The 22,949-nt window shown below is 39.4% G+C and overlaps 1 protein-coding gene across 16 annotated transcripts in view; it reads left to right on the top strand.

Annotated features, from left to right (window-relative positions):
- Positions 1–21,815, top strand: part of LMO7 (LIM domain 7) — a 210,943-nt gene extending 189,128 nt beyond the window's left edge. For 8 of the 16 annotated variants that reach the window (XM_079778632.1, XM_079778626.1, XM_079778617.1 and 5 more), the window contains 12 exons: positions 681–741; positions 2,423–2,479; positions 4,365–4,390; positions 4,600–4,704; positions 6,098–6,190; positions 6,578–7,071; positions 7,958–8,023; positions 9,884–9,936; positions 12,273–12,486; positions 16,301–16,576; positions 18,398–18,506; positions 19,652–21,048. In XM_079778632.1, the coding sequence (XP_079634758.1) occupies positions 681–741; positions 2,423–2,479; positions 4,365–4,390; positions 4,600–4,704; positions 6,098–6,190; positions 6,578–7,071; positions 7,958–8,023; positions 9,884–9,936; positions 12,273–12,486; positions 16,301–16,576; positions 18,398–18,506; positions 19,652–19,786 (1,689 nt within the window). In that variant the 3' untranslated portion in view covers positions 19,787–21,048. The other 8 variants (XM_079778621.1, XM_079778622.1, XM_079778625.1 and 5 more) reach the window with 8 other exon arrangements.
- Positions 21,816–22,949: the final 1,134 nt, after the last annotated feature.

The following is a 22,949-nucleotide window of genomic DNA, read 5'->3' as shown; positions in this document are numbered from 1 at the left end:
CTTTGTGAATGTGAAGTATTAATTATGTAAAATTATACACTATGGCTTTTCTATGCTTTCTTTGGTCTTTACTGGTAAAGTAAGCATAGTAATTGTGTGCAATTTAAAACCCCATGACACATTTTTAATCTTGAGTAGGTGAATTTGGTGGGTAGACTTATATATGTGGTTAAAAGATACTCAGTTACATTAATTGATTAAAATAAGTATAATGTAGAAATTTTTGTAAGTATCAGAGGAATACTTAGATTTAAATTTTCAAATAAATGTTTATGTTGACTCCCTAGATATATATTGTTGTTATCCTACGAAACCCTCTTTTATCTAATAAGGAGGTCCTGCTACATCGTGTAAGACAAGTATAAATGTTAGAGAATCCTATATAACTATGTTGCTTACTCATAAATATAAGCCAAATGGACTAATCATTATTTGTTTCTTAAAAATTAATGACTGATTGAATTTAAAGCCATCCATGCTTGCAGCTGGTCATTAATCCTTCCACGAATTTTAAAGAATCTTAAAAAAGTATCTACTATATGTAAAAGGCTGTAAAGAATACGTTAATATCCTCGACAATTCATTTAACTAAAGATATTTGCATTAAGGGGAAATACATTATTTAAGCCCAAAGTCCAATTGGAGAGAATGTTGTTAGCTGGCATTTTTATTCTTTCCAGAATACCGAGTCCAAGGAAATCAATGGGATTCGTGATGAAAGCAGTACTTTTGAATTAAAAGGTAAACATCACCGTTATAACTTACATTTATAGTGTAAGAACAGTCATAGCACCGCAGTTCTGTCACTATAAACATTAATACCTGTGAGTGAAAGAAAAACTGATCCACTGCAAGTTGAAACTAAAAGGTTAGCACCCAGATCGGATTGCAGCCATGTGGAAGGGCGCTGGGCTGCCGTGGAGAATGGTGCAGGCACCGCAAACAAAGCTTTGGCAGCGTGTCCAGGAGCTTTGAGAGCCTGTGTGCCTGAGCCAATGAAGAAAGACTGGTTTTGCCCAGGCCCTCAGCCTTCTTGCTGTGGGATGCTGCCAAAGGGAATCTTGGTTAAATACAAAACGATGAATGAGGTTTCCTTTCTCCCTTTAGTGTTGTGAAAGGGACAAGCTTGGAGGCGGCTAGTATTAATAGGGAAATGCCAAGGGCAATAACAGTTGTTAGCAAAAGTACCCATTTGTAATAAAAAAGCAGGCATAGTATCGAGGATAATTTTGCTTTATGGAGTTATCATTCTCTTCCTCCTTCTGTTGGCCTATAAATAATTTAGCTACCACATGTTTCCATAGGCATACAAAAGAAATAGGCCGGGAAAGCGACCCACAGAAGATGAAATTTCTTTTAACATGAAACTAGGCTGCCAAGAATCGGGCTGGGTTTTCACAGCAGGCTGGTGGCTTTGAATCTGCATTTGCCAATTCATAGTCCAGTGTCAAAGCCAAACTAAGTTTATAAATTTCCCTCTCTTTATTATTTATCTTTGTTTTTAGTTTCTGACCATCAGAAGTGACTATGTTTTGTGTGATATTGCATTCTTTATCAAAGGAGTTTTTGAAGCATGGCTTATTTTTCTTCCTGATCTTAAATATAAGACATCCGGGTCCTGTTCTGCCTGTGACTCAGGCAAAGCAAACTGATAAGACACTTAACTCCTTAGTGACTATGGCACTACACAGGTCTGTCATTTCAGCTTTTTCTTTAGATAAGTAAACAACAATGAACATCAAGTAATAATTGCATTTATATTTTATGAATAAATTGAAGTATAATAATCATTTGCCATAATATCGCGACAGACCCATAGGAGAAGTCAGCATTTTTTTTTTCTTTTTTATTTGACAGGACTCCATTTGTTTCACTTAAAGTTGGTGGCTGAAAGATCTTGAAAATGAGGACAAAGTATTCTAGTTAGAAGAATGTTTTAGGTTTAGCATTTGCTTTTATTTTCTCTTTCTCTGGTTATTATTTATTTTCTTGTTCTCTTCCTCATTGTTCTTTAGTTTCTGTTTTACTCACCTGTATTGTGAAAACTCTTCATTACAAACAATTTTCCTTGTGCTAGAAGAGATTTTTTTTATTGACCTTAGCAAAAATATTTAATTTCCATTTTCCTAAAGCTGTTTTGACTTTTGTGAAACTAGACTGCTTATCGGCTAAAATTTATTAATCAAAATATTAGTTCCTTTTACTAATTTGAATATAGCATAGACTACTAAAAATATGTGTGTCTCTGTGCATTGAAATAATACATATCTTATATGGCTATCAGTTTTGTCATTTTTATTAAAAAAATAATATTGCTATAGATGAGAAAGATATATAGCAAGTATTTAGTTTTCCAGTGGTGAGAAATGAAAATGAATGACATCTTATTGATTTTTTTTTTTTTTTTGTATTTTTCAACTAGCATCTGAACCTATTTCTTTGAAAAACTTAAAAAGGCGATCACAATTTTTTGAACAAGGTAAACCACCAAGCTAACAATTCATACATTTTCATGGAATTGTTCCCACCCTCCACCTTTCCTGATGGTCTGTGGTGCTGGGCACTGAGCCTCTTCGGTTTGGCTGTCATCATACCAACGACATAACCCATTTCCATTCTTTCCCTAGGGTCATCAGGCTTTTCTTACAGCTCATGGGTCTACCTCTGTGGTAATGGGTCTTTGCGTGGCCTTTGTACCTCTGAAGTTTCTTTTTTCTTCTTTAATTAAAAAATTGAGATGCTATTAAACACATACTTTCTCCCCCCCCCCCCCCCCACTGGGTGACAGTAAGAAATGAAGCATTTCATTTAAGCCTTACTACCTCCTACAAATTGCATTATCTTAGATTACACCAACATATCATTGGCTAACTTTCTAAAGACCTCTGCTTTTTGGTTCTGGAAAATGTTCCCAATAAAAAAGCAGAGTTGTTTATTATTATTGGGATGACAGCTTTGGAGTATTAATAGCACTGCTCTGTTGACTTGGAAGTAAATTAAAAGTAAATAAATTTTGGTGACATTTGTGAACAAGTGAATTTTGAGGTTCTCTGTGTTGGTGTAGTTGGGCAGTGCTCCCTTACGATGTGCTATGCATGTGGCATTTTCTTCCCTCTCACGTTTGCCTGATGCTCTGTCTCATGAATGCAGTTCGAGCTCTGTGTTTCACTGTCAAGAACTTAAAAGTAAAATCCAAACATTTGAGATGCAATGGCACGGTCAGTGGGGAGTGTGTGCTGTTGTTGTCTAAAATGTTATGGTTTCTTACTTTTAAGATTATCAAACATTTACAAACTTACCTTGTAACACGATGTTTACTGGACTTTTATATTTTGTCAGTCTTCTAGTAGCTTTCCTTTGTTGAATTACGGTCTTTTGACCACACATAGAAATAATTCACCAGCTATGCATGTGTAAGGTTTATTTGTGTCAGTATCCTTAGTGGTTTCGATACATTTTTGTTAAACTTCTGTTTTTCCCTGGTAATTTAATTGATGCAGTATGATACTTCTAGCTCAGATTGACTAAAATAAAGCAATTTCTTTTCTTCTTTATTCTAATTTTTACTTACTTTTCTTCAGCAGGCTATTTAAGGGAAGAATATTTTCCTAAGTCTCAAAACAGTTTTCTTAAAAATATATTTGTGTAAGTGAATAATTTATTTGACAGCTGAGGTTTCAGGAAAATTTAAAAATACTATATGATACATATTTTATGAAATTTGCTTAGTTGTTTGTATTCATTGTACTACAGACACACACTTATGTAGACCCCCCCCAAGACTAAATAGAATAATACTGTGAAAAAGTAAAAGAATAACACTATGCCATACATATGAAGTTTGAATATTTATGTTTCAAATAATAGTAGAAGAAAAGGAAAGGTTTCTTGAACATGTTTGATGTGATGGCTTATTTAAGAAAAGTAGCTTAGAGTTCTCACATTGTAATTGAATAGTGGCAAGTAAAAATTAGATTTGGTAGATGTTGTAATATTTGAAATTCTTTTTTTTTAAGTAGGCCAAACTATGAGATAGTATCCCAGTCTATTAATAAACAAACCCTCTAACTTATTCAGAAATACACCATTGATCCAGCGCTAGTACCTAGAACTTGGTTGTACTCTTAGCACCCATAGTTGACCCTTTCTTTTAAACTGACTTTAAATTTGGAAGATGGATAACAAACAGATGGAATTTAAGAGGAAAAAAAGAATTTACTCCTGTTGTTTAAAAAAAATCATGTCACTTAGTATACTGGCATAGAAACAGCTAGCGACATAACTCTCTGAATGGAATTATTTCATAGAAATGAAATGTCTTATACTGTGTTTTTTTTCTTCCTTACCCGCATGCTGCCATACAGGAAGCTCCGATTCTGTGGTTCCTGATGTAAGTAGCATTCACTTGTTTTTGGAATAAATAAGGTGACCCAGTCTCTTCAAGTTGAAAAGACCTATTTTGAAATATAAAGCCAGCTGTCCTTTGGTACAGCTTAGACACAGGCTGATATGAATAATTTGTGTATGCAAATATGCTTCCATAGGTGACTTAATGATGTAACATATTCTTTGTTTGCTCCTCTTCTCATAACTGGTTAGCTTCCAGTTCCAACTATCAGTGCCCCGAGTCGCTGGGCGTGGGATCAAGAGGAGGAGCGAAAGCGGCAGGAGAGGTGGCAGAAGGAGCAGGACCGCCTGCTGCAGGTAGAGCAGAATAACATGGAGCAACAGGAAGTGGGCCTGTTGTTACTGTAAATGCCACTAGTATTGAGAAGCAAATGAAAACAGAAATTTGCCCAGCCCATGTGGCTCAGTGAGTGAGTGTCGACCTATGAATCAGGAGGTCATGGTTTGGTTCCTGGTCAGGGCATATGCCAGGGTTGTGGGCTAGATCCCCAGCAAGGGGGGGCTGTGTGTGTGTGTGTGCAGGAGGCAACCAATCAATGATTCTCTCTCATCATTGATGTTTCTCTCTCTATTCCTCTCCCTTGCTCTCTGAAATCAATAAAAATATATTTTAAAAAAAGAAACTTAAAAAGCCAGTAACCTGATAATTAACAAATACTTTGATAGGTAGTACATTTTGTATTAACATACAATTATTATTTTTTTGTATTAAAATAATTTTCTTTTAAAATGCAAAGACAGTTACCTTTCCAGAATCCTCCTTTTAAAATCATTTATTAACCCTTGTGTTTATTTTTAGAAAATATGAGGCACTCTAGTTTGGATTTATTTTTTTTCTTCTATGTACTATTTTTTAAATTAAATTTATTTGGGTGACACTGGTCAATAACATTTTATAATTTTTGTGTGTACAGTTCTATAATACATCATCTGTATATTCCATTGTGTACTCACCACCCAAAGTCTGGTCTCCTTCCATCACCATATACTTGGCCTCCTTTATTCTCTTCCTCCTCCCCTCATCCCTTTCCTCTCTGTTAACCACCATTCTGTTGTCTGTGTCTATGAGTTTATTTGTATCTTTTGTTTGTTTGTTGTTTTCTGTTTTATATCCCACATATAGGTGAAACCATATGGTTCTTGTCCTTTTCTTTCTGACTGATTTCATTTAGTACAATACTCTTAAGATCCAGCCATACTGTTGCAAATGATAATATTCTATCCTTTCTGATAGCTGAGTAGTATTCAAGTAAATATATGTTCACATCTTCTTTATCAAGTCATCCATCGAAGGACACTTAAGTTGTTTCCATGTTTTGGTCATAGTGTATAATGCTGCAATGAACATAAGATTTTTGTATGAGTAGGAGGCTTTGTGAGGACTTATTGCCAGTTTATTCAGAGAAATTCGGTCCCCCTTACAGTTAGCTTTAGGGGCTTTAATGAATTACAACCATGTTAAAGGGTGCATTTGGGTACAATTCTGAATGTCTACCCTTTCCCAGCACCTGCATTTTACTTCAATATAAGGTATTTTCTATTTTGAGGACTAAAATTTGATTGGTTAAAATAAATATCTCTGTCTTTGAAGATTGAGGTGAAAGGTGGGGCTAGCAAAACTGCTAATGAAAAAGGTTAACATCAGCCTATTAATTAGCTAATTAATCAATATGCTATAATTTTTTTGTAGGAAAAATACCAACGTGAGCAGGAGAAACTAAGGGAAGAGTGGCACAGAGCTCAGCAGGAAGCTGAGAGAGAGAATTACAAGTTCTTGAATGAGGTAGTATTGGAACATGTTCTTCCTTCTCTGTCTTGATGAAATCTGCTGAAAAATGGAAGACTGTACATTTCACTTGGCTTTTGTCACATACTTGCCAACATAGCTCTTTGAAAAATATAATGAGCTCTGATTTATCAGAACTTTGCTTTGATGTTTCAACATTTCTCCTAGTTTCTCTACTGAATAATTAAATTATTTTATCTACAGACTCTTAAATGTATCTTCCTCTTCTAAGTTACATCTCCGTCACCCATGTGTGGCTTTGTTAGTGATAAAATTTAACATCATTTCAATAGAATTCTGGGCCAACTACAATAAATATCATTAAAAACTGAATATAGACCTATCTTAATCAAATTCCACCCCCACCCCCCCTTGGTTGTGCAGGAGCTGATGGTCCTGAACTCAAACACCGTAGCTCTAACCACACGGGAGCCCACTGTTGCCACCTTGGAAGCCACCTGGGATGAAGGGTCCAAGTCTTCTGACAGGGAAGGAACCCGAGCAGGAGAAGAGGAGAGGAGACAGTGGCATGAGGATGGTGTGATTGAGGAACAAAGAAAGAAGCTGCAGGAACAACTCACTATTGAGAAAGAGAGGGAACTGAAGGAGCAACAATATCAGGAAGAGCAGGAGGAGATGCGGCGTCAGGCTGAGGCTGAGGAGCAGAAGCGCTACGTAGAAGAACAGAAGCGCCTCCAGGCAGAGGAGCAGAAGCGCCAGGCAGAAGAACAGATGCGCCTCCAGGCAGAAGAACAGATGCGCCAGGCAGAAGAACAGAAGCGCCTCCAGGCAGAGGAGCAGAAGCGCCGGGCAGAAGAACAGATGCGCCAGGCAGAGAGAGAGAGGGAAACGTCCGTCAGAATATACCAGTATAGAAGGTCAGTTCCCTTGCCAATGGGTACATGTGATTTTCAGTTGGCTTGGCTTAGCTGTATCCATTCCTCACTTTGAAGGCACCTAATTGGTTTTCCTGCTTCCTACCATCCGTTCTCTACACAAATGAACACAAGCAGCCAGAGTGAACCCACCCCATTGTAAATATGAGCCTGCCACCTTAATTTCCTGGTCAGAGTCTCCAAGTGGCTTCCCTCCCATTAGAAGACCACCCGACCTCCTCCCCAGGGCCTTAGAAGGCTTGTGTGAAGTGGCTTGGCCCTTTGGTCTACCCACCTTCCTCTGACTTCCCCTCACTTGGTGGGTTATAGCTGCACTATCACCCCTTTCCTATCTTGAAAATGCACAACATGTTCTGCCCTTGGATTTTTGCATTTTCTAGTGCCTGTGCCCGGAGAAGTGTTCCCTCACATGTTTGTTGTCTTACTCATCTTGTTTAAGTCACTGATCCAATGTCACCTTCTCAAACTTTCCAAAATGCCTCATCTAAAAAAACATGGCTCACCCTATTCCTTTTCTCCATGTGCCCTTCTCTGCTTTATAGTATGCATTTATTTGCTTGTAATTGGCCTGCATGCCCCTCTAAAATGTAAGCATTAGGAGGTCAATACGTTTGTTTTGTTTCCCTAGAACCCTACTGGGTCATACCAGGCACACAGCATGTATTTGTGGAATGAATTGCAAATGTCTGTTGGTAGCTGTAGGTCTGTTTTCTTCAGTGATTGATTGAAATACTTCTGTGTGTTTAGTTTTCAACCAAGAGACTATTCTCATACAGGTGCTAGAATAACATAATTTTGTTATCTATTTCTTAAACCCATGGGAGGCATCAAAGTTTTATTTTTATCATAAACCTTTTCCATCTTTCAGGCCTGTTGATTCCTATGATACACTGAAGGGAGAGGAAGAATCTTCAGGTTTGCTTCCTAGTGACAGGTGTGTAGAACATTTCATTGTAATTTGGTAGGAGTAATTGACTTCATATGAATTTCTGAGGGCTTGCCTAGGTGTTTTTGTAGAACTACTATAGCTCTTGATCTTTTGTGGGATGCAAAGAGAACTTGCTTGTTGATATGTAAAACTACCCCTCAACTTAGTAACTTCATTTATGATTTTGTGGGTCAGCTTTTTGGGCTGAACTCAGTTGACAGTTCTTTTAGTTGCTTGCGCTCATCATGCATCTACTACCAGTTTACCAGGTATACTTTTGGGGAGTTGGCTGGTAGTCAGCTGGAGCAATGAGACCAACCGGATTGTGTGCTTTTCAACATGCAGCAAAGCAGTGCAGCCTTGCATACATGGTGGCCAAGAGAGAGAATTAAAGAGAGGAAGCATGCCGGGGACCTCGCAGGCTCAGTTCTGACCCGGCACACCATTGCTTCTGCCACATTCTACTGTTTCAAGTAAAGCCTCAGGGCCAGCCCAAGTTCACAGAGAGGAGAAGAACTCTGCCTCTTTACGGGCGGGGCCATAACGCATGGGGAATGGGCACAGGGGGAGAATTGTGTCCATTTTTTTGCAATCTACCTTAACATCTTTTTATAAAGCAATTATAAGCCATGGCATAGGCTTGCCCCGAATGACGTTACATGTGGACATCTGAAATGAGAAATGTGGCCCCTCTCTTAATTTGATTATAACTACTGGTCAGTTTTGAGGGAATACAGATAGGATTTCAGGTATCTGAAAAGTTATATGTACTTCTTCAAAATTTCCTAAAACATTAAGTTTCATGTTTTTAAATAATTTTAAAAATGACTTGCACTTTTGAAATCGTTACACAGAATAAAAATATCCAGTGTATGACATTAATTTGTGTTTTCAGAGCTGAAATTTCTTTAGGAAGTTTGCCTTCTAGATAAGGAAAGACTCATCTGTATAGGCAGTCAGGAGACTGACTAGGGCTCAGGGTAGATAGGAAAAGAAGAGGACTATACAGGTAATGACGGGCTGATATTCAGCTAGGAAAAAGTTCTAGTGGTGAATGACCTGACTTATAATACGTGGTTCTGGGTACCTGTAGATGATTAAAATATGTATATCTCTCTTTTAAAGCTATGGGTTTCTTTGTATATTTAAGTAAGCTTTAATTATATTGCTCATTACCTGGAGAAAATCATTAGACTGTAGAGAAAGGAAACTTAAGGAATCCTCAAAAATATGAAATACTTAGGCATTTGTGATGTAGCATGTCCTCAAGAAATTAAGGAGTGTGTCATAAAAGTATTTTCTTCTATGTTAATACAAATGAAACCATTCATGAATGTTCTAACAGTCATATTACATTATTATATACTAGTGGCCCGGTGCACGAAATTCATGTGTGTGTGGGGTGTCCCTCAGCCTGGCCTGCACCCTCTCCACTCTGGGACCCCTCAGGGGATGTCCCACTGCCCGTTTAGGCCCAATCCCTGTGGACAGTATGAAGCAAGTAGGACCGTCTGATGTTAGGTACCCTGATGACAAAAGCTTTGTACATCCCAGTAAGACTGGGATCTGGAAGAGAGTCCAAGTACATAATAGGGTCAAATCATAAGCTTAGTCATTGTACAAGATGGAGGAGATTTTCACATGATTATATATTTCTAGCATCAAGCTCTTCTCTCCTCTAGAGATGTCACTGCTTCCTGCTAGTTTGTGCAACATGAAAAATTCTTTGATATAAAAATAAATGTAGTTCTCAAGAGACATAGGAAATAAATTGCTTCTTTAAAAAGTTATATTTTTGGTTCTTCATAGATATGAAAAGGATGTTCTTAATGAGACATGTGTAATATACTGTGTTCTGTGTTCTAGGAATAAATCCAGATCCACTACCGAGCTGGATGATTTCTCCACAAATAAAAATGGTAAATGTGAAGATTTTTCAAAATTGTTTATTTATACTATCACATGCTACGATCACTATTTTTAAGGTCAAGATATTTCCGGTTCATTAAGATTACATAGTTAAAATACCGAATATTTTTAGCATTTGTGTTTAAAAACAAAACTATCTTTTGCTTATTTTGGCCTTACTTTATAATGGGGGGAGTACTGGGACCTTAAAATGGTTTTAAATAGCTAATGAAATATGTGGGAATTTTGCCACGTGCTGCTGATAGAGTTTTGTATAGTAGATTTCATCTTGTAGCTAAAGGAATGGGACAGAAAAGATTTCTGCAGAATACTAGGGGACCTAAAAATTGTATATAAAGTAGAAATTGTACACTTAGATGTCAGAAAATCCAAAATGTTAATGATTTCACTAACTTGGCAAAAACAATTTGGAACCCGATATTGTTAGTATAAAGTGCCTTTCTAGGTACACATGTAGCTGATGTTATACAACTAAGAAAAAAAAAACTAAGAAAAAGGCATCATTTTATGCAAGGTTTGCATACCAGGCTTTGTGGAAGCAGGGTTTTGGTCAGTTATGTAAACAAATGAAGGTCCAGGTGAGGGTTGAGGTGAACTTGGTGAACATGAACACACCCTTCTAAGTGGACAGCCACTCCTACCAAGCTCCAGCCTATTACTGCCAAGTGGGAGAATGCAAACCTGTGATTACTGACCATTTCTATTGCAAGAGAAGTAAAACAAACAAAATCTGGATTTTCGTGTTATATTTTAAGCACTGACAAGGAATTTAAAAATTTAAAACCCTCTGTGAGCCATACCACATGTACAGGTCTGAATGGTCTGGTGGAAGCCACTTTGTCACTTCTTGTTGAGACTTGCAGAATTTACAGTTTTTATTAGGTTCTATGATCCCCCCTTTCCTTTTCATCATCTGGTCCTCGTTTATCTTTCCAGCCTCTTTTGCTGTTTTTCCCACTAGGAACACTTAACTATAACCAAAGTGTTCTCTCTCTCAGTTTCCAACTTACCAGATGCTTTCTGAGCTGGTACTTCTGGTCTCACCTATTTGGATTTCTGGTTTCTTCTCCCCAGAATTTGCCACTAACCACCCTGAAAATGAAGGTTTAAGTACTTCTGTATCCCATGAAACACTTTTAACCTGCATTGATAATATTTTCTCCTGAACTTAAAGACATGACCTGTTAGTAATGGCAAGTGTGATTCTCTGAAATTGTCTCATTAATATCTGTGGCTGGTGTTATTAACCTGATTATTCTGGCATGTATGTCTTCTCCCCTTAACTAAATGAATCGCGGGCAGTGGAAGTTAGTCAAATATTTTACTAAAAAACTTGGTTATGCCAATAAGGTACTTTTAAAATAGAAACCGTTGCATTTCAAATCTGACGAAATTGGTGAGTTGTGTGATACACATATGTAAACATAGATGTACATAAGGAACCTTTGGCGGCCTTATTCATGGCTTACTTGAAGATGAACTAAGGCAGAGACACATGATGAATTTTGAAAGAATGACAATAGCTGTGAATCTGGAAAGTAAAAGAAAATACATCACTAGGTGAAATTTCCTAATCCAAATCAAGGTGGGGAGGATTTCAAAGTTATGGATGTTCTAACCAAACCAGAAATTAACCAGCAAATCCAATGAGACAAAGCCTTCGGGATGAAACTTGACTTAATTTTCATTCACAAATTTGACTTGTAGCTTTGTCAGCTTCATAGAAGAGAAACAAGTCTCATGACATCCGTGGGTTATCCTTTGGCAACTTGGCTATTTTTCAGTTTCACAAAAGCCAGTGTAGTGATTGAATGTGCTCTTATTTCTTCAATTTGGTCATGACTTAAAGTCATAGATTATACCGTGGAGACTCTAGTCATGGCATCTACAGATGTATGCATGTATGTCTTCACTCTCTCCCCAGGGGGAGTGTAAGTTTTTTAAGAGAACTCCCAGCTCCCTGTGGAGTTGTCACAGCAAGCATTCAGTGAGCATGAGCTCGATTGACTTAATTTAGTAAGGAAGGGAAAAGTGGACGAGAAACTGCTTCTGGATGACCATGGAGAAACGTCCTATTGCTGAAATCAATGTGCTTGTCTCCTTTTCAGGCAGCCTCCTTAGTTTTCCTGAGTGCGCTCTCTGATGTGCCTCTGGGTGTGGAATTGGAATTTCCAGGAGTAGGTTCCCAGGCAGCAGCCTCCTTGAGAATTGATAATGTTAGCATATGTGCACAATGGCACATTTTTGCTACACTCTATTAGGAGATGCATCCACTATCCTTTTTCAGTGTGCTAACCCTGCAGCTTTGGATGTGTTTTTAATTTAGGAAGCCATAAATATTTAGACCGAGTTGGGAACGGTAGCTCATCACAGAGGAGCGCCAAGAAGGAACAAGGTCCATCAGAAGCAGAGTTGGAGAGGCAGCAGATCCTTCAAGAAATGAGGAAGAGGACATCCCTTCACACTGACAGCAGCTGGATCCGTCAGCGTAGTTCCAGCGTCAATAAAGAGCCCATTTGTCTGCCTGGGATTATGAGAAGGTGCGAGACATTTTAGGAATTACTTCCTCTTCTGTGCTGTGAGGCAAATATTTAATTTCTAGACATGCTGGCTGCTTTGGGTGAAGAGATGTCATAATTTCTTCTCTTAATCCAAAATTTAGTGGGAGAGAGGGAAGAAAAGCAAATGCCATTGGGCACTCATTAGGTGCCAGACCCATACCAGTTGCTTTGTCTGGGGAAAATGTGTTGAGGCAGGGATAAGCTTTCTGTTTTCCACATGGGAGACTGTGGCTCAAGCAGGGAATACATGTGGACTAAACCAAATGACTAATAGGTTTCAAAGCTGGATGTGAAAGTCTACAGTGTGACTTGGGCACTTAAATAATTCATGCAGTTCTTGGTGCTTCCTTGGATGCTGGACTTAAAACAAAATTAAGCTTCTGTTTATTTGTTTATAATGAGAAAATGGTTAGATTGAAATCATAATTGTGTTCACAAACTGTGAAAACTCAATTTTTTTTAACTTTCTGAAAAAATATATAGATATAAATTAATTGGAGATGAGAGGATGAACATTTTAAAAGATGTATTTTGTGTAAATGAATACTAAGGCTACTTTCATTCAGTATTTCCAAGAAACTAAGGAAGATTATTTGCAACATATTACAGGCAAAGGGCTAATTATCTCAATGTACAACTAACTTTTGTAAATCAGTAGATAAACCCTGAGGGCTTTATAGAAACAGATAATTGATAAGAATAGATAGTTCATAGCAATAAAGTCTTTATACATAGAAAAGATCAACATACACGGAGTGGTCAGATTATTATGATCTCTGAACACATAATAATCAGGCCATTCAGTGTATATCCTATATAATCCTATATAATAAAAGGCTAATATGCAAATTGTCCCCTCGACCAGGAGTTCGACCAGCAGGCAGGACGGCCAACCGCCCATGTCCCCTCCCCCTGGCCAGGCTGGCCGGACCCCACCCATTCACGAATTCATGCACTGGGCCTCTAATACACACACACACACACACACACACACACACACACACACACACACCGAGTGGCCAGATTATTATGTGTTAAGTGATCATAATAATCTGGCCACTCAGTGTATATAGGATTTGTAGAGAGTTAAAATGAGTGTGTAAGTCTAGTATTGACGAATATATAAGGAAACAAGGGTTCTTCCTGATTGGTTGGATGGTTTTTCAGTGATCATTAAACAGAAGTGTTTGCTTGTGCCCTGTGAGCACTTTAGTTTCTGGCACTTTATCTTCTGGATATGTTTGGTTAAGTATGCAAAGATACATCAAAGAATATATACTTTATTATTATTATTATTTTATTGATTGGGGGGCAAGAGAGAGAGAGAGAGAGATTTGTTGTTCCACCCATTTATGCATTCACTGGTTGGTTCTTGTGTGTACCCTGACTGGGGATTGAACCTGCAATCTTGGCTCATTGGGGCGACACTCTAACCAACTGAGCTACCTATCCAGGGGCTATACTTAAATAGTATTAAATATACAATTAAAAAAAAAAGAGTGTCCCTAGTACTCGTTAAATAAATGGTGGCTCACAGATTAGGTAGAATATGATACAACTATTAAAGAATTGAAAGCGGCATATTGCTGCTCAAAACTTTGTGGGTTAAAATAATGATTCACATCTCACAGTTCTGAGGGTCAACTGGGCAGTTCTTTACATGGTGTTGGTCAGGGCACCTGGACAGCTGTAGTCATTCAGAGCCGGGCTGGCAAATTTTTTTGTATGAAGACAGATAGTAAATAATTTACTTTGTAGGCCACATAAGTCTCTGTCAGATTTTCTTTGTTCTGGTTGTTTTATGACTGAAAATATGAAATACCCTTCACTCACGAGTTTTCCATAGGCTGGCCGTGGGCTGCGCTTTGCTGACCCCTGAGGGAGAGGCTCCACTGAGAACTCTGCTGGGAGCCTCTGTTCTCCATGAGGGCTCTCCACAAAGCTGCTTGGGCGGCCTCATGACACAGCACCTGGATTCTAAGAGGAAACCTTGCAAGAGGATAAGCCTAATGCTTATTAGCAAACCTCCATTTGTATCATGCTTGCTCATGTCCCATAGGTCTACATGTCACATGGCCAAGCCCAGAATCACTGAGAGGGGACTACACAAGGGCATGGATGCCAGGAGGGATGGTCCATTGGGGGGCCACGAAAGTGTCATAGCATATGAACTGACATGAAGATAGTTCTAAGACCATGTATATTACATGGAATAAAGCAAGTTATAAAGAATCTGCATTATAGAATAATCCTATTTGTTTAAGAATGGTAAACACATCACATACATTGCATATGACTATAGACATTGCTATACTTACATATGTCAATTTGTAGAAGGAAACACAGTTAATAATGGCAACTTTTGGGATTAGCACAGGTAAATTGTGGTGAGAGAGGGGAAAACCTTATTCCTCCTTCAGATACCCTTCTCTGTCGCCTGGGTCTTTCTCATCATGATGATGTAGTACTTCTATAACTTCAAAAGAAAAAATATATATATTTTTAAAATTTGGGATAAGAGATAAAATTTTAAAAATAATAACAAAATTGACTAGGTAGAAACATACCCTCATAATTTAGAGTCATTCTTTATAGAACAGAATTAATGTAAGTATATTACTTCATTTAAGAGAGTTTTCCCAAACTTTGTATTTGCATGAGGTTTTGGTGGTGAGTGAACGAGGGCTACACAGTAGCAATGGCCTGGATTACTTTGGAATCAGGGAGACTTTGGTTTAAAAGCCAGTCCACCACTGGCTAGCTCTTTTTCTTATGGACACGTTAACTTCTATGAGAATGTCCTATGTAATAAAGAGCTAATATGCTAATAGTTGTGATGCCCTCACGCTGTAACAACCGTTCAGCAGGAGGCTGGGTGCATGGCGGGGCGGAGCCGCTGCGTTGCTCTGGAGTTGGGGTGGAAGTGGGGACATGCCTGGAAGAGGTGGGACCAGCCTGAGGCAACTCCTGGGACTGAGGGCGGGGCTTGAATGGGCCAGAGAAGGCCGGAGGGGTCAGGGGCGGGGCCAGGTGTGCTCAAGCTCTGGGTTGAGAGGTTAGGGCTGGCTCTTTGGCCCCTTGAGTGTGGCTCTTCCACAAAATACCACGGCCTGGGCGAGTCTATTTTGAAGAAGTGGCGTTGGAAGAAGTTTAAATTTAAAAAATTTGGCTCTCAAAAGAAATTTCAGTTGTTGTACTGTTGATATTTGGCTCCGTTGACTAATGAGTTTGCTAACCACTGGGTTAGGGTGTTAGGGCGAGGCAGTGGGCGGGAGGGCGGGGTGGACAGGGTCACACGATTTTACGCACTGAGTCACTAGTATTGTGAAGATTAAATAATTCAGTATGTTTTGTGACAATGTTTACTCTAATACCTGACATATGTAAGTGTTTAAAAAGGTGTGTGTGGTTTCATTTGTTTGGGGTCTAAAAAATGAAGATTGGTATGTCTAAACAGTTAAAGATTTAAAGGGCAAATATATGTGGTCTCTGAGTATTTTATTTTAAAAAATATTTTTCTTTGTATTTTCCTTTCTGCTTTGGCATTTATTCTTTAACCTGAGCACCAAGTAAATAAAAATAGAAATCAGTGAAGGTTAACTGAATATGAAATACCGGGATGCCTCTGATGAAAAGAAACTTCAGTTTTAAAAGTAAATTTATATGTAATTGGACTTGTTAGGTTAATACCTGCTTATAAAATATATAAAATTGATATTTTAGTGGCTGTAATGTTAAAGAGTTCCTAGTTGACTGTGTTATGTAATTGTGACTAATCCTTTCTCTGTTTCAGAGGCGAATCTCTAGATAACCTGGAGTCCCCCAGGTCCAGTTCTTGGAGACAGTCCCCGTGGCTCAGTCAGTCCACGGGGGTCTATGCTTCTTCCTCTGTCCAAGACTTCAGCCGCCCACCCCCTCAGCTAGTGTCCACGTCCAACCGTGCCTACATGCGAAACCCGTCCTCCAGCGTCCCCCCTCCTGCCGCGGGGCCCGCGAAGACCAGCCCCGCACTGTCCCCCACTCCCCGCAGCCATTTCCCTTCAACTTTACCATCCCAGCCACGCAACAGGTGAGGGCCTCTGGGTTTCTCCTTTTCTCAGTTTCAGGGGTATTTTTTCATTAAAATTCACTCCAAATCTTGTCCCAGCTTCCCAAAGAAAGCCATGCCTTTTTGAATGTATCAAGTTCAGTGTTCTTTTGTCAGATCAGTTAAAAGGGCTTTCTTCATGGCTTTCTAAGAGTATGTATGGATGTCTCCTGAAGCCATTGGTGACCTCTCAGATACCAGCGTCATTGCCGCCGTCTCATTGGCTGGTGCGGTGGTCAGTGTCTTGGATACAGATGTACCTGAATAGTTCTCAGTATGCAATCATACAGATATACAGTAGCCTATGAATGCATTTGAAATTTATGAACAAAAGCAGTCTTGTAAAAGGGTTGGCTGTTTTAATGAGACAATACAAACTCATTTTATAGAAACGGAGCATAAGAGGAAAGCATTGTAACCAAGCTCCATTGTCTATGGATCTTCTAAGTAGTTAGATAGTGGGGTTGTTTTTTTTTGGTTCTTGATTTCCAAAACGATTGCCTGCCTCTTACTGGTTTGCCGACATTTTGTTCAGACTACATCAGCTGATTCTGTGGATCATATGCCATGAGAACTGTGGAAGAGTTATAACCATAGGTCTTGAATAAAAACATGCCTTTTGCTATGGAGGGAAGCTCAGATAGCGGCAGGTGTTGGGTGTTTAGATCTGCGTAGCTTCTCCACTGACCACCGAGGCTTCATGAAGCCACACACAGCAGTGTTTCTGCTGTTACCCAAAAGTAGTGCTACTAGCATATACTGCTTCTCATGCAAATGAAATACTGCAAAGGAGAAACACAATGATTGATACTGGGATTTTTTTTTATTTTTAGCCATTAAATAAAGGGATTTTTTTCTTAAGAGAATATATTTTAGATCCATCTAAAAATGTTGCTTGTTCCAGGATCTATAAAATGCATCAGGGAGTTTGAATTGAGAAAGGATGGGGTGAGAATTTAGGGTCCGTTATGGAGGAAGATGAAGGCCATGTGTGGGGGAGACAGTACCCATTTCCTGAGAATCCCCCCTCCTCCCCCCGCCCCTGGGAGAACACACAGGAGACAGGCCAGGGCTTTTCTGCCTGAAGAGGCCTGTGGCTGGGAGGTGGTGCTCTGACTCGAGGCACTCCACAGCTCTGCCCTTTCAGTGCCACTCAGGTGCGAGGCTAGTACCGCGGCAGCCAGAGGAAAGCAGTGGCCTACCCCTTCCCACCTTGGAGAGGAGGTGAGACTTGTATCCAAAGGGAGGTAGACACTCTCCTTACTTATCTACATGGTAGCTGACAGGCTTTTTCCATTTCGTTCTCCGCAGAGGCAGTCAAGCCAGAGGCACAGCAAGGAAAGCAGCTACTTCTGTTTAAATGAAATACTGGGCGAATGAGGAAGAGGATGGGAAACTGAGATTGGGAGGGTAGCGCACAGTGCCTTTCGGAAGAAGTTGTGAGGCTGCTGTTTGGGTGTTCTCAGGGGAGAGATGACATACTTAGAGTTGTGCTTTGGAAGAGGGGAGACTACTGCTGAGTAGAAATTGATCGAAGGAGGATAGCGTCTCGAAATGCAGAGTGGACTAATTACACCAAAATGGTTCATTTATTGAATAGGCATCAAGGATTTCTCAACCATCACAGAGATCCTTCAAGGCATAATGTAATCAGGGCACATGTTGATTGGCTGGTGAAACGTTTCCTCCCACAGATGAGAGACTTTCCTAAATTGTTAATGTTAACACCCGAGCGTGATTGTAAAATGATAACCTTGAGCTGCACAGATGAAAGCCTCCGTTCCACTCTCGTTCTGCATCTAGGTCAGTCAGTGGGAAGCGCGTGTGCTCCTACTGTAATAACATTCTGGGCAAAGGAGCAGCCATGATCATCGAGTCCCTGGGTCTTTGTTATCATTTATATTGTTTTAAGGTGAGATTAAGATAAACAGCCGCTGCTGCCCCGCAAAGCTTTGCTTGGAGAGCGCATGGCTGCTTTGCGCGCTGGGTGTGGACGTGCCGTTAGCGAGCTAGGTGCTGCTGTATTTGTCGGTCTGTGCTGCATTTTGAATCTCAGATTGCTTGCTACTACTTAGTTCTCAAATCCCGCACCTGGCTTCAAAAGTTGTAGAAATGCTCTGCACTTCCCATCTCCAATCTGTTAAGATTCCATTAGTAAAATTTACAGTGCATAAATGCTTTCTCTGTCATGCGGTCCTAGGCATATTTGAAATGTAATTTAATAATGTCATTAACAGCATGGGGATGGGACGTGCAATTATAGAAGTATCTAAAAGCCTAGCTTTGACTAGGGAAAGTCTGTAAGGAAAAGCATGGGAAATATTTTTACAATTGCACAGCTGCTTGCACTTGATGGTTGCTTGCACATAAGAAAGAACTAAGGCCTACCCCTTTAAAGTAACAACTTTATTTTGCGGTAACTGTCTTTAGAGACACATCTATTTGAACTTTTGTTGGGCCAAAGAGTGATTTCGGTTGTTGATCCCAGAGTCCCACAGACCACAGCTTGTTTCAGCTTGTATATTGCTGGCGTGGGCTGTTTCAAGGGAAAGCAGAAATGAGTCAAAATTATTAGTGTTGGAGCCCTTGGAACCAAAATGCCCAGCCTTGAGGTGAAAGCACCATGTGAGGACACTTGCCAGGCTGGTGCAGTGGGGGCCCTGGGCGAGTCCTACCCCAGAGGGCAGTGCCAGTCACCCAGTGTTCATTCACGCCCTCGGTTTTGTCATGTGGTGCTTTATCCTCTCTCATTCCCTGGAGAGAAGAGAAGACTCGCTTTCTTAAAGCCAGTCAATGAATCATTTTTGCTCTTTTGGTATATTTAGAATGATCATCTTGGCTCTTAAAATTGGCTTTATGAAATCTTTAATGTCCCATCTAGCAGGCTTGATTTTAATCTACTAATTATCTTTTGGCTTTTTTTTCCCCTGAAACATATTTAAGAGCTTAGAAGCTGCATTTTGCTCAGTTGTTTTTTCCAGAAGTGCCCCAACCTTTCTTGAGCTCACCGCGTGTGCCTTTTGTTTTTGTTTTTGTGTTGTTTTGTTTGTTCTCCAGTGTGTTGCCTGTGAGTGCGACCTCGGAGGCTCTTCCTCAGGAGCCGAAGTCAGAATCCGAAACAACCAACTGTACTGCAACAACTGCTATCTCCGACTCAAATGTAAGAGAGCAAATCAGGGAGAAAATTTCTAGTCTTTTAAGGAAACCGCGCGTTCCCATGCATTTCCCTGAACCTGCGCCCATCTCCCCCTCGAACCCCAGGTCTCAGGAATCTTAGTGTGGCCCACCCACTCCAAGAGGGTACGGTGGGTGGGTCAGAGCTCAGGAGTGCAGCCACACAGGGCGGGTGGTGGGGCTGAGGAACTGGAGAGGGGCGTGTGCCCGAGTCCGGACGATGTCCTGCGTGGTCTGCTCCGTCTGGAGAAACTGCTAATGACCGGAGGATCCGAACAAATCGAAACACAGTTAAAATGAATTTTTGGTGTAGACTGTCATGAATTGTTCTCTCATCATTAGCTGATTTCTATTATTTAACAATGGGCTCTGATGATGTGATTTAGAATATGATCAGTTTTAAAAAACTGTGGTTTAAAAGGTCATCAAGAATAGTCAGTTTATGCTTCGTTATTATGTAATCAGCTATCAACATACACCTTTTTAAAAGGAGAGCATTAAGTCTGATTATATGGCCTTTCACTGTTATTTTCGGAAAAGTTGAGTGTTTCAACAACTTCACCTGCTATTTTGCGTCTAATCATGTTTTTGCTTCTAAGTGTGCTAGGGAACCCAGGGTAGCACGATTAGATTGCGTACTGCCTATAGCTCCATGAAGACAACCGTTACTGCCGTGTGTATTTTGAACCTTGATGCTGGTAACATGTGTTTCTTCCCACTGTGAAAGGGTGTTAGAAGTGGTTTCAGCAAATCCCTTTGCTTTTGAACTCGGAGGTATTTCTATGGCCCTTTCTGTGAAGCGTGGTTTGGAAATGGTTTCAGCCCAGTCAACTCTCTTTTATCTGTCAGCGGGGTCTGAGTCTTCGTACCCCAGCAGCCCAGTCCTTCTCTGGATGCTGCCACTGAGCTTGGAGAATGTCAAGGCTGGGTGTGCAGTGCGGGGGGAGTGTGTATATGTGTGTGTGCTTTTCTCTCTCTAATCGAATTTCAAAGCCAAATAGAATTTATTTTTGGGGGACTCACCACGGAGAAAGTACCCATGCCTTTTCTCTTCTCCAACACAAATAAAAGAGAGTTGAGTGTAACTTACTTCCGTACCAGCAGTTCAAAGACTTCTAGTGCCCAGAGGCCGTGATTTGCCTCGCTTTATCCTCAGTGAGTGGACAAGGTGACTTTCTACCTCGTGAGGCCATTCTCTGAGTGATTACTGCTATGCATCCCCAACGGCAATATTCCCGAGTTTCTGAATCTAAGTGCTCTTCTTTCTTCTCTCCCTGCCTGATCAGCTGGACGGCCAACCGCCATGTGATGTAAGCCTCCATACGAAAGCACTGTTGCAGATAGAAGAAGAGTTGGTTGCTGCTGATGTAGATCTATAAATACATGTTGTATGTCTTTCTCTCTCTCTTTTTTTTTTTTAAAGAATAACACTTTTTTTTTGGCCTCTGTAGATGACATCAGAGCAGTATAGACTTGGTAGAACCTGTATTTTTGTTGTTGTTTATTTATAAGGAGGTAATTATGTGTGGGGAGAAGTGCAGTATTTACTTTCTGAGTTCAGCATCCTAACAGCCCAAGGGTAAAAAGAACTTCAAAATATTTTTGAGGCTGATAATGATCAGTGGTGTTTTGAAGAGGGTTATTTTATTGTTGTTTTTTTTAAAAAGGTTCTAAAACATTATTTGAAATAGTTAATATAAATATATAATTGCATTTGCTGTTTATTGTAATGTATGCTAAATTAATACAGAACCATATGGAAAATGTCACTAAAATGCACCCCCCAAATTTGCTTTCTGTATCGTGCTTTTCAGCTATATATTATGATTTGAAAACAATTAGCTTATATGAAATGCTATATGCTTGATGAGGGGAGCTCTGTTTTCTTTAGAATTGTCACTAGCCAGTTTTCAATAGAAAACTGCTGCTTTTCATTAATGAAAAATCATTATAGTTTGTATACCAAAAATTTTCTCGAGGAAATAGTGAGCCTTTCTGTCCAACTGTATTTGTAAATAAAATTGCTGATGCATTTAAGGAGTGGTTCTTTTTTTATTTATTTTTCTTGTGTGGTTTTGTGTGTGTCTACATTCCAAGCACTTTAGTCATATTTCAGTATGTGACTTTTTGTGACATTATGTTTTATTTACCATCTTCACTGAGGTATAAATTGACATCATAAATTGCACATATAAACTGTACAATATGACAAGTTTGGGCATAAATGTATACCTCTGAAACTATCACCACACTCTTGATATTGTTTTTATAGAAAAATTTTAACAAAGAACTTTATTTTTGATGGGAAGCTGTTTTTGAATGCAGTACGCTTTTATGGTAAGAGGTGAAGTGAATGGTGAATTGTTGGATCATTTGCATAAAATCTTTATTCTTTTGCTTCCTCAGTGATAAAAAGAATAAAACAATGAGCCCAGCTGGCATGGCTCAGTGGTTGAGCATTGACCTATGAACCAGGAGGTCAGGGTTCAATTGCTGGTCAGGGCACATGCCCAGGTTGCAGGCTTGATCCCCTGTAGAGGGCGTGCAGGAGGCGGCCAATCATTCTCTCTTCTTATTGATGTTCTCTCTCTCTCTCTCTCTCTCTCTCTCTCTCTCTCTCTCTCTCTCCCTTCCTCTCTGAAATAAATAAAAATATATCTTAAAAAGTATATAACAATGAGTTTAGAAAATGTGTACAGTAAAAATACTGATATCTCTAATGTTTTGCAATCTGGAGTGGGAATTAAAGAATAAAACACTGAAGCATGCTTTGAGAAAAAATATAAACTTGCTTGATTCTATTATAATAATGAGAGTGGAGTGGATAATTTCAGGATATGAGAACTGTATTGGAATAGGTTAGAACTATACATATGAGCTCTAATATGGGAGAAAATGAAAAATGTAGTTCATTTTCATTTATTATTATTTTTGATGATTCAAGTAATATATGTGTTTATTGATGAAAATTATCAAATGCCCTAAAACATCAAGAATATAATTCTCAACTCCAAACTCCAAAGATGAGAGCTCTATCTTTGAACTTATTCTGTGTAATTTATCCTGCATTCTTAGTTAAATTATGTGAATTTTTTAAGTTCTTAAAATCACTTCTCTTTATCTTTATTAATGGTTTCATAGTGCTTCATTGTTTGGTGCTATTAATATTTAGTTGATAATT

This window comes from Cnephaeus nilssonii, assembly GCF_951640355.1.
Source record: "Cnephaeus nilssonii genome assembly, chromosome: 8".
Classification (NCBI taxonomy): Eukaryota; Metazoa; Chordata; class Mammalia; order Chiroptera; family Vespertilionidae; genus Cnephaeus; species Cnephaeus nilssonii.
This window is presented reverse-complemented; position numbering and strand designations above follow the sequence as displayed.